Source organism: Chlorocebus sabaeus, chromosome 13 (assembly GCF_047675955.1).
Source record: "Chlorocebus sabaeus isolate Y175 chromosome 13, mChlSab1.0.hap1, whole genome shotgun sequence".
Taxonomy (NCBI): domain Eukaryota; kingdom Metazoa; phylum Chordata; class Mammalia; order Primates; family Cercopithecidae; genus Chlorocebus; species Chlorocebus sabaeus.
Window position 1 is genome coordinate 78,761,574 of NC_132916.1, and position 12,522 is coordinate 78,774,095.

The following is a 12,522-nucleotide window of genomic DNA, read 5'->3' on the forward strand; positions in this document are numbered from 1 at the left end:
AGATAGAAACAGATACAGTGAGTGACAGACAGACAGAGTACGCACACACGCAGCACACACGACACATTACTTCACCATATCTGGACCCAATTAAGAGATTACTGGGCATGTGGACCATAGAACCGAAGAATCTTGCCTCTGTCACTAATCAGGGCCCAATTTGTTAGCAAAGGAATAACATAATACCATGAACATCTTTCCACAGTAATAGGTGTCATTTATTTATTTATTTATTTAGAGACGGAGTTTCGCTCTTGTCACCCAGGCTGGAGTGCAATGGTGTGATGGCTCACCGCAACCTTCGCCTCCCAGGTTCAAGCAAATCTCCTGCCTCAGCCTCCCAAGTAGCTGGGATTACAGGCATGTGCCAGTATACCCGGTTAATTTTCCATTTTTAGTAGAGACAGAGTTTCTCCATGCTGGTCAGGCTGGTCTCAGACTCCTGACTTCAGGAGACCGCCCTTGTTGGCCTCCCAAAGTGCTGGGACTACAGGTGTGAGCCACTGCGCCCAGCCACATTTTATCTTTTATTCTCTCTTTTCTTTTTTAATAGAGACGAGGGTCTCGCTATGTTGACGAGGCTGGTCTCAAACTCCTGGCCTCAAGTGATCCTCCCATCTCGGCGTCCCAAAGTGCTGGGATTACAGGCGTGAGCCACCATGCCCAGCCAGTGTCATGTTTGTTTGATTCTAAGCATGCTTTTCTACATTTTAATATTTCTAAAATTTAGGGCCAGGTGCAGTGTCTCATGCCTGTAATCCCAAAACTTTTGGAGGCTGAAGTGGGCGGATCTCTTGAGCCCAGGTGTTTGAGACTAGCCTGGGCAACAAAGTGAGACCCTATCTCTACAAAAAATAGAAAAAATCAGCCAAGTATGTTGGTGTGCACCTGCAGTCCCAGCTACTGGAGAGACTGAGGTGGGAGGATCAATTGAGGTGAGAGGATCAATAGAGCCCAGGAGGTCAAGGCTGTAGTGAGCCGTGATTTTGCCACTACACTCCAGCCTGAGCTGGAGTCAGAGCAAAACTCTGTCCCAGAAAAAAAAATAATAATAAATAAATAGAGTATATCTTAAGATCAACCCTTGGGCCCCCAACTTCTATGAGCAATAAGCTAGTTGAGAAAGATTTGTACCTTCAAAAGAGAGAATATTCACCCAACACACACTTCACAGGTGGCCAGGGATGATAATTAAAACAATGGCTGAGAGTTCCTTCCAAATAAATCAAGGTCGAATCTCCCCTCCAAAGCAGAGAAGTTCTAGAGTAGCAGTCATTGCACATGCCTAACTTAACCATAAAATAAAAGCCAAAATCTCTTTGTTACCTCAGTTGTATTATTTTCTTTTTTTGTTTTCTTGAGACAGAGTCTCGCTCTGTTGCCCAGGATGGAGTGCAATGGCACCATCTCGGCTCACTGCAACCTCTGCCTCCCAGGTTCAAGCAATTCTCCTGCCTCAGGTTCCCAAGTAGCTGGGATTACAGGCGTCCACCACCACACCCGGCTAATTTTTAGTACTTTTAGTAGAGATGGGGTTTCACCATGTTGCCCAGACTGGTCTCAAACACTTGACCTCAGGTGATTCACCTGCCTTGGCCTCCCAAAGTGCTGCGATTACAGGCATGAGCCACCATACCCGGCCAATTGTAATATTTTCATTGGCAGCACCATATATGATGCTCAAAATGCTTTTTCTTTTTTTCTGTTTTGTTTTTGTTTGTTTGTTTGTTTTTGAGAAGCAGTTTCTCTCTTGTTGTCCAGGTTGGAGTGCAATGGCGCAATCTCAGTTCACTGCAACCTCTGCCTCCCGGGTTCAAGCGATTCTCCTGCCTTAGCCTCCCAAGTAGCTGGAATTACAGGCATGTGCCATCATGTGTGGCTAATTTTTGTATTTTTAGTAGAGACAGGGTTTCACCATGTTGGCCAGGGTAGTCTTGAACTCCTGACCTTAGGTGATCCACCTGCCTCAACCTCCCAAAGTGTTGGGATTATAGGCATGAGTCTCACTCTGTTGCCCAGGCTGGAGTGTAGTGCCATATGCTGGCTCACTGTAACCTCTGCTTGAACTCCTGACCTCATGTGATCCATCCATCTCAGCCTCCCAAAGTGCTGGGATTACAAACACGAGCTACCCGCCTGGCTATTACTACTTTTGTAAATAGAGATGGAGAGCTTGCTAGGTTGCCCAGGCTGGTCTCAAACTCCTGAATTCAAGTGTTCCTCCTGCCTCAGCTTCCCAAAATACTGGGATTACACCATGCCTGGCCCACAAAATGTTCTGAAAATGTTCCATTGTGATATAGTATTGTGCACTCAAACTGTCATTCAATAGACAATGCAATTAAAGGCATAATTATTAAATTCAAGCAAGATCACAGAATTTTCAAAGGTAAGAGACTCAAAATCTGTCAAAACTTTTGCAGTTATCTTCAGAGGAAGCTGTTTAATTAGAAGGAAAAAAAAACTAAGCAAAAAGGAAAGCAACGTCCCAGTATTCTTCAATATACCTTAAAATTATACACACAATCATAAAGACAACATAGGTTAAGATAATTAACTAGCATTACGAAAAGCAGCCTGTTATCATAATGTTGCATTAACTACCCAAAGTAATTCAGAAGAATCCTAGATTCTGAATGTGAATAAGGCTGAGACTCAAACTTTATTGTGATGAAAACGGTATACAATGGAACGAATAAATGTATGCTACTGATTATTAATAAAATCTTTATGTTTACTTTCTGCCCGCTAAAAAATTGCTACTAAATAGATGGCTTATCTTAGAGTTAGTGGTATTTCAGAACTGAGAAAATATGATAGTTCAACCTCATTCCTTTAAATACCTTGATATTGGCCGGGTGCGGTGGCTGAAGCCTGTAATCCCAGCACTTTGGGAGGCCAAGACGGGCGGATCACGAGGTCAGGAGATCGAGACCATCCTGGCTAACACAGTGAAACTCCGTCTCTACTAAAAATACAAAAAACTAGGCCGGGCGCGGTGGCTCACGCCTGTAATCCCAGCACTTCGGGAGGCCAAGGCGGGCGGATCACGAGGTCAGGAGATCGAGACCATCCTGGCCAACACGGTGAAACCTCGTCTCTACTAAAAATGCAAAAAACTAGCCGGGCGAGGTGGCGGGCGCCTGTAGTCCCAGCTAATCGGGGGGCTGAGGCAGGAGAATGGCGTAAACCCGGGAGGCGGAGCTAGCAGTGAGCTGAGATCCGGCCCCCGTACTCCAGCCTGGGCGGCAGAGAGAGACTCCGTCTCAAAAAAAATAAAAATAAAACATAAATAAATAAATAAATAAATACCTTGATATTGAACTTCATCATGTATATGTACTATTTTTATTTTATTTATTTATTTTTTCGAGATGGAGCCTCACTCTGTCGCAGGCTAGAGTGCAGTGGTGCCATCTCGGCTCACTGCAACCTCCGTCTCCCGGGTTCAAGTGATTCTCCTGCCTCAGCCTTACAAGTAGCTGGGACTACAGGCGTGCGCCACCACACTCAGCTAATTTTTGTATTTTTAGTAGAGATGGGGTTTCACCATGTTGGCCAGGCTGGTCTCGAACTCGAGACCTCAGGTAATCCGCCCACCTTGGCCTCCCAAACTGCTGGTTACAGGTGTGAGCCACCACGTCTGGCCAGATGTACTATTATTTATAAATCCCTGACTGATGGACATTTAGATTGTTCTTCATTTCTTTGCTAATGTAAAATAATACTGCAAACTGATAACTTCAATTATACTGGTAATATTCTAGTTCTGACGACAGGTGGTAAGTTCATGGATGTTCATTTTATTATGCTTCATAGTTTAATAAAATGAACATATATATAATATATATAGCCTATTCCTTGCACATAACAAAAATTGTGAACAAAAAAAAATTGCTGCAATAAAAATTCTTGTGCACACATTGCTGAGCATTTTCCTTAAAATAAATTCCCAGAAGTGGAATTGCTGGATCAAAGAGAATACATATTTAAAATTGTAATATTTATCGTCAGACTGCCTTCTAGAAAGTTATACTAATTTTATAATCCCCACAACAAGGTATGGTTAATACTGGCATTACTAAATCTCAATAATCTTTGCTGCTATGACATGTGAAAATTCAAATTATTACTAGGCAAAGAGAATTTTTAAAATAATTCTTCAAAGCAAAACTGTTTACCTTTTTAACCCACACTACAATGGGGCCAGATTCATCTTAATAAACAATTCTGATCATGTCACCTACCTACTCCATAACTTTCAATGACTTTTAACCTCATGGTTAAAGTAAGAGCTCTGGAATCAAACTGCCTGGGTATGACAAATCGCCATTTTTTTTTAAAAAGGTTCAGACCCTCCTCAAAAATACAAACATCAACAAACAAGTATCACTGATTAGTTTGTCCAACTTAGAGGAAAAAAATGGTACCATTACATAAGATTTCAAAGTGTTAACTTGGGTTGAATTAAGTTTATCAGAAAAGTACCCTGGCTGGGTGCAGTAGTGCACCTGTAGTCCCAGCTACTTGAGAGGCTGTGGTGGAGGATTGCTGGAGCCCAGGAGTTGGAATCCAGCACAGGCAAGATAGCGAGTTCCCATCTTTAAAGGAAACTGCATACTGATATTTTCTTCAGTTCACTTTCTAATAATTGTCAGATCAAAAGTGAAAGCAACACTGTATCTTCATGCTGAAAAATGATTGCTGTTTCTACTTGGCGAAAATGTTATTCAATGACTAAGTAACTTTTGTGATGTATAACAATCTCCCATTAATATAAATAAAACATCTGAAATAACTAAACAACCAGGGTTAGAACCGTTCCAAAGACTATACAGAACAACAAGGACTTGCAATAAAAACAAAACAAAAATAAAAAAGACCTATACAATGAAAGCCAGATATTATACATTAAAAATGTAGAAGTATTTTTTGGTGAGCAGCAAGGCATATTTAATCAATATTTAGGCACAGAATGCGCCATTCCAAGCATGGACCATGATCTAGTTTCTTGCAGTAGCAGCCAACTGGACTAACACAGTGCTACTTCTTTTACTGTTCAAATTCCTCCACTGCCTTAGGGAATCAACTACCCTACTTTACCGTCAGAGATAAGCTTCGTTTTCGTAGCAGAGAACATTCACTCCAATTATAATGTCCTAGCTTTTCTTCCTCATGGAGGAAATTTGATAAAAAATTTTAACCTTCAATAAATAATTCATAAAGGTCTGACAAGTTTCATGATCGCTAACATTCAAATCCATTTCCAAAACTGGAGTTATACAATATACTTCTGTGCATGAGATTATACTTATTGTTCACTAGATTTATGAATAACTTCTGGAGGAAGATACATGTTTTAAAAGTCGTATTAACATATGAGTTGGCAAACATTAAATTTTGTTCCCTTAGAAATTGACAGAGAAGTCAGAACAGTGATAAATCAAGTCATCTGAGAGTCACTGTTCCCTTAATTGTCGTTCTTTCATTTGCTGTATTTATATACACACTGCTACTCCATAAAGACTTCTCCATCTTTCCCACCACTTTCAACTAAGAACAGTAACCTAAAATCACACTGAACTAGACATAACAGACTCCAAGGATTTCTCCAAGGTATACCCAGGATCACGGCCCTCTGGGATTCAAAGAACTGTAGCCCTTTTACTGCAATTTTCCTTCAGAACCACCTTTCCCGTTCCTTCCCTCCTGGACACCGCCGACTCGCGTGTTGGGGGTGGGGTGGGAGACCGTCGGCGCAAGGCCGGCAGCAAGACAGGCTCTACCCAGCCAAACCTGCACCTTCGAGGCCGAAAAGCCTGGGGCTCTTCCTGCAGCACCGGGCGCGGCCAACCCTCGCTTCCCCAGGGCAGGGCTCAGCTCGGGTCAATGCAACCAGCCAAGTCAGGCCCGGAGCGGGCCGGCTCTGCCCGCCAATCCACAGCAACCTCTGGACCCTCGCCAGCGGGGATGGGCGTGGGCCCCGGCGGCCACCGCCCCGCCAACTCGAGCAAGGGAGGAGAGCACCCGCTACGCCGGCCCGGGACCTACCTGGAGGGGAGAGCAGAGCTCCTGGACAGCAGCCACGGGCCTGAGGGCGGACGCCGGGGCGGTCGGAGCCCGTCCCAGCAACCCCAAGTATCCCTGGTGGGGCAGAGCGGGGAGAGGAGCGGGCCGGCTGCCGCGGGCCAGCGCGACCCGTCGCGGGGGGTCGCGAGGACCTGGCTCTCCTCTTAACACCAGGACACCGCCGCCGCCGCCATTTTGCCTTCCACTCAGTATCGCCGCCGCCGCCGCACTCCGCTGCAGGTTTCCCGGATGTGGGCATTTCCCGGCGTCGCTTGCGCGGGGGCAGAGGACTGGGGGCTTCTGCCCGCCCGGCTGCTGCGAGGGAGCGCACAGCCAGCGGCCTCCGGGCCTCGTTGCGTCGCCCGCCGCTCTGATCGTTCGTGAGCGTCGCCCCACGTCGCTCCCGCCTGCCCCTGCCCAGAAGACTCGCCCGCGGCCGTGGGTTAAGGCTCTCTCCTGTCGATTCAATCCTTTTTCCCATTGATCTATTTCTCTGGACCGAGTAGGGATGCGCATTTCACGGAGCTACGTTCTCACAAGGGAACAACTGTGAGTCGTTCTGGGAAACCTTGCTGTGGACCTCAGAATTCGAGATTTTTGGCGCTTTGAAATAAAATTTTATTCTTGCTTAGCGTTCTTTCCCCGAACAAGCCTGTGAGCTTCCAGCATCTGTATTTTCTGAATCAGGCAGATAAGAAATTCTTGAGCCAGGACCGATTGATAGCAGCAGTTTAGAGATCTTATCTGTCGACCGCATCCGTAGAAGGAGGTGGTTATTGCCGTAATTGGAGTAACGGTGACGGTGTGACAAGAGGTTTTACTTATGGTTAAACTGAATGTAAAGTGTGAGACGGGATCGTTGGGTTTGATGTATAAGGTACCGTCTACCCTTTGTGAAGAGCGCCTTTGCCAGTTTTTCCTCTAGGAAATATACAGCTGGCATTTTTAAGTACCTTCTTTCGTAATTTTTCTACTACAGACTATAAAAAAATTAAAGACATCTTTTTCTGACGTTAAAGTAGTAACTGGCTACTTACTGTATCCAGAAATCCAAATGTGAAAACCTGGTAAAATATGTTTCGGCCGGGCGCGGTGGCTCACGCCTGTAATCCCAGCACTTTGGGAGGCCAAGACGGGCGGATCACGAGGTCAGCAGATCGAGACCATCCTGGCTAACACAGTGAAACCCCGTCTCTACTAAAAATAAAAAAATTAGCCGGGCGTGGTGGCGGGCGCCTGTAGTCCCAATTATTTGGGAGGCTGAGGCAGGAGAATGGCGTGAACCCGGGAGGTGGAGCTTGCAGCGAGCCGAAATCGCGCCACTGCACTCCAGCCTGGGCGACAGAGCGAGACTCCGTCTCAAAAAAAAAAAAAAAAGATTACGTTCCAAGAATATTTGGTTGAAAGCCTATTTTCTACAAGCACAGAGTTTGTAGAAGGTAGACAATGTGACCCAAGGTGGGTCACTAAAGAGCTTACTTTCTTCAACGGAAGAGTGACCCATGAAAACGTTTTCAGCCCTAAAATTATATGAATTATAGGAATCTAATATGTCTACAGGTCTACTTGCCCTATCCAAAAGGATTCTGCATCTGGAAGAACAGACTGCCCCCAGAATCCTGTCACCTCTGTCATCAACCAATGGTATTCAATGCTCTCTAAACCTAAAGGAAAGTATCTCCACAAACTCTCGTCTTTGGGGAAATTCCTAGATAATTCAGGGAGCTGAGTAAATTGCTCTGTGTAGGACTAGGAGGCTTACTCCTGTGAAGTAGGGTCAGAGATGAAAGAGCAGGGAAAGGAGAGGTGCAATGATCAGCAAGAGAACAAACCGACGAGATGAAAAGCAGCAGGGACTGCAGGTGCGGAGAGTTCTGATGGTTGGGGAAATATTTACTGTGGGTGTTGGATGTGTGTGTGGGAATGGCGATATCTGCCATCGCATTTGCAGGTTTTTATATTATTGTGATGGAAGATCTTGGTCCAGTTTCAGCCTACTCAACTCTTCAGTGCTTCATGGAAATGGGGCTTTTTTGTTTTTAGCAATAGATGTAGAGTCCGATTTCATGCTTGGGTGACCTTAGAAAGGAAGGAGGGGGCAATGTACATGGAAGAAGTCTGGAGACCAGTGTGGCCCTGAGAACATAAACCCTTCCAGAAATTCATGCAATCTTAGGGTAAGACATCAGACTATGTGCCACCCACTCTTAAGGAATGGGGAGTTGTGCTCCATCATCTTGACTCTGTCTCAAATAAATAAATAAATAAAAGTGGAGAATTCAAACACATTATTTGAAATTCTGCAGATTTATCCCTTCTCCTTCATTTATTTATTCAAACATTTATTGGCCGGGTGTGGTAGTTCACACCTATAATCCTAGCACTTTGGGAGACCGAGGTGGGCGGATCACTAAGTCAGGAGCTCGAGACTAGCCTGGCCAACATGGAGAAATCTTGTCTCTACTAAAAATACAAAAAATCGGCCGTGGTGGGCACATGCCTGTAGTCCCAGCTACTCGGGAGGCTGAGGCAGGAGAATCGCTTGAACTCGGGAGGTGGAGGTTGCAGTGAGCTGAGATTGTACCACTGCACTCCAGTCTGGGTGACAAAGCAAGGGTCCATCTTACATAAAAATAAATAAACAAATAAACAAAAGAAAAACCCTTTATGTCAGTATGGCCTCATGGATATCTATTTTATGCTTTGGGTATTTATTTTGTTGCTCAAGTTGTTTCAGTTTTGGCCACTGGAGCTCTTTCAGTTGGCTTGTCGTATGTGTGTGTGTGTTTTAAAGAACTTTCTGCCCAGTTTGGTGGCTCACCCCCTTAATCCCAGCACTTCTGGAGGCTGAGACAGGAGAATCACTTGAGCCCAAGAGTTCGAGACCAGCCTGGATAACAGCAAGACCTCATCTCTATAAATCAGCCAGGTGTGGTGGTACACAACTGTAGTCCCAGCTACTCAGGAGGCTGAGGCAGAAGGATCACCTGAGCCCAGGAGGCCAACACTGCAGTGAGCCAAGATCTAGCCACTGCACTTCAGCCTGGGTGACAAAGCAAGACCTCACCTTTAAAAAAAAAAAAAAAGAACTTTCATATTTTCAGGCAGTACAAGATGCTCCAAAATCTCTTTTTTTTTTAGATGGGGTCTCACTCTGTCACCCAAGTGGAAGTGCAGTGATATAATTATGGCTCACTGCAGCTTCAACCCCCAGGACTCAGGTGATCCTCCTGCCTCAGCATCGGAGTAGCTTGGGATTACAGGCGCAGGCCACCACGACTGACTAATTTTTTTTTTTTTTTTTTTGAGACCAAGTTTTGTTCTTGTTGCCCAGGCTGGAGTGCAGCAGTGCCATCTCGGCTCACCGCAACCTCCGCCTGCTGGGTTCAAACAATTCTCCTTCCTCAGCGTTCCTGAGTAGCTGGGATTACAGGCATGCACCACCATGCCCAGCTAATTTTGTAGTTTTAGTAGAGAAGGGGTTTCTCCATGTTGGTCAGGCTGGTCTTGAACTCCCGACCTCAGATGATCTGCCCGCCTCAGCCTCCCAAAGTGCTGGGATTACAGGCGTGAGCCACCATGCCCGGCATGCCTAATTTTTGTATTTTTTTTAGAGACCAGCTCTCCCTATGTTGCCCAGGCTGGCCTCGAACTCCTGAGCTCAAGTGATCCGCCCGCTTTGGCCTCCCAAAGTGCAGGATTACAAGCGTGAGCCACCACACCCAGTTCTCCAAGTTATCTTGTATATTTCTTGCCCCAGTTCAGGGATCACCATTCCCCCAAGGCTCCCTGGTTCCTTTTATTGGAATATAGTATAAGAAACCAAATCTGGGTGCTAGATGTATGCCTTGCTACTGCTGTATCATGGATTCTAGGACCTCTCTGGCTAAGATTTTTTAAAGTTTATTCTACCCCTATAGAGGGGTAAAAACTCTTCTGATTTTTTTGCAGCTACAACATTTAAAAAAATATTTTAATTAAATTTAAATTTAATTTAGTTTTGAGTCATGCTGCCACCCAGGCTAGAATCCAATGGTTCACTCACTGCAACCTCCGCCTCCAAGCTCAAGCAATCCTTCTGGCTCAGCCTCCCAAAGTGCTGGGATTACTGGCATGAGCCACCTTGCCCAGCAGAACCTTATTTTAAATTAACATTATCTGATCAGCCAACTTCCAGTCATTCTACTTCTCCTGCACCCCCTGGAGTTTTCTGCCCTTTTTGTACACATTGAATGTAGGGAAATGTTGGGAACTGGCTCAATGCTAAGATGACTGTGGCCCAGGACCTCGCTGTTAATTGTTTATGTTGCCATTTAACATTAATGGTAGGTCAGAATGATACCAATAAGGGTTCAAATAAAATAGTTGCATATCGTATATTGGGTCTCCCCAAGCTTCATATCTGTAAAACAAGAGCACGACTACTGTTCAGACCTTCATTTTTTTTTGAAACAGTTTCGCTGGTTTCCCAGGCTGGAGTGCAATGGAACGATCTCCGCTCATCGCAACCTCTGCCTCCCGGGTTCAAGCGATTCTCCTGCCTCAGCCTCCAGAGTAGCTGGGATTACAGGCATGCGCCAATATGCCTGGCTAATATTCTATTTTTTTTTTTTTAAGTAGAGATGGGGTTTCACCGTGTTGGTGTTGGTCAGGCTGGCCTCGAACTACTGACCTCAGGTGATCCGCCTGCCTCAGCCTCCCAAAGTGCTGGGATTACAGGTGTGAGCCACTGTGCCTGGCCCAATTTTTTTCTTTCTTTCTTTTTTTTTTTTGAGATGGAGTCTTGCTCTATTGCCAGGCTAGAGTGCAGTGGCACGATCTCAGCTCACCACAACCTCCACCTCCTGGGTTCAAGCAATTCTCCTGCCTCAGCCTCCTGAGTAGCTGGGACTACAGGTGCCTGTCACCACGCCAGGCTAATTTTTGTGTTTTTAGTAGAGACGGGGTTTCGCCATGTTGGTCTTCAACACCTGACCTCAGGTGATCCACCCCCCTCGGCCTCCCAAAGTGCTGGGATTACAGGCATGAGGCACTGTACCTGGCCAGACCTTCTGTTAGTCTGAGCTAGATACTATTGATACCATAAGCTTAACTAAAGGCTCGATATAAACTATATACTGTTGAATTTAGTATGCTTCTTGGACAAGAGTCTAGAGTAGATTATTAAAAGGATGTTTCCATAATACAATTAAATAGAAGTACTATTCACAAAGCACCAGGAATTTTTCAATTATGCCAAATTTTTTATAGTATGATAACTATAGCACATTGTCTCACAATAACCTTGTAAATAAGATAAATGGAATGAAACGTCAGTAATTAGGTTGTTATAAATATTTCAGTAACTGTAGCCAAATAGCAAAGATTCATGTTTCATTGATAATTGAGAAGACTCCAGCAGTGGGCCTAAGACCTTCATTTCATTTAACATCTTTCTGGCTGGGCATGGTGGCTCTTGTCTGTAATCCTAGCACTTTGGGAGGCCAAGGCAAGTAGATTGCTTTAGCCCAGGAGTTCAAGACCAGCCTGGGCAATATAGTGAAACCCCATCTCAATAAAAATTGCAAAAATTAGTCAGGCTTGGTGGTACGTGCCTGCAGTCTCAGATTGGGAGACTGAGGTGGGAGGATCGCTTGGGCCCAGGTCAAGGCTGCAGTGAGCCGGGGATCACACCACTGCACTCCAGCCTGGGTGACAGAGTGAAATCCTGTCTCAAACATCTTTCCTAATCAATGGGATGAAAGTGGAGAGAGCATGCTGGGCTAATTATGTAGAAAATAATAGCTTCTACAAAAGATTCAAAGAAAATTGTTATTCCTTTCCTATACTGAAATGAAATTTTTCTTAGAACAAGAAATATAGGCCCATATTAAGGATTAGAAACCATTTGATTAACTCCCAAATATAGGAAGTGTGGCTTAGGAGTATCACATGTGAACACTTCAGAAGCTGCGACAGCATTACAAAGGAATATCATTCCTATTAACAGGATGGCAAGGTTTCTGTCATAATCAGCAAGGCAGACAATATATGAAAAAGTTGTTTATCTTAGAAGTCACACTTAAAAGAGGGCCTCTGGCCGAGCACAGTGGCTCACGCCTATAATCCCAGCACTTTGGGAGGCTGAGGAGGGTGGTTCACTTGAGGTCAGGCGTTCAAGACCAGCCTGGCCAACATGGTGAAACCCCGTCTCTACCCCATCTCTACTAAAAATACAAAAAATTAGCTGGGCGCACACCTGTAATCCCTGCTACTCAGGAGGCTGAGACAGGAGAATTGCTTGAACCTGGGAGGCGGAGGTTGCAGTGAGCTGAGATCATTCCATTGCACTCCTGCCTGGGCGACAGAGCGAGACTTAAGTCTCAAAAAAAAAAAGGCCTTTGACAAAGAGGAGTAATTTTTAAAGGGAAAACAAGATTGTGAAAACTAGGCCAATTAACAGTGACTCATTGC

General features: G+C 45.0%; 1 protein-coding gene across 6 annotated transcripts in view; it reads right to left on the reverse strand.

Moving 5' to 3' along the window:
* The window catches only part of LATS1 (large tumor suppressor kinase 1), a 60,516-nt gene extending 51,892 nt beyond the window's left edge, over positions 1–8,624 (reverse strand). For 2 of the 6 annotated variants that reach the window (XM_073022565.1, XM_038002273.2), the window contains exon 1: positions 6,052–8,620. In XM_073022565.1, the coding sequence (XP_072878666.1) occupies positions 6,052–6,550 (499 nt within the window). In that variant the 5' untranslated portion in view covers positions 6,551–8,620. Of the gene's footprint in view, positions 1–6,051 lie in introns of all 6 variants that reach the window. The other 4 variants (XM_073022566.1, XM_008006684.3, XM_038002276.2 and 1 more) reach the window with 4 other exon arrangements.
* Between the last annotated feature and the right edge of the window lie 3,898 nt (positions 8,625–12,522).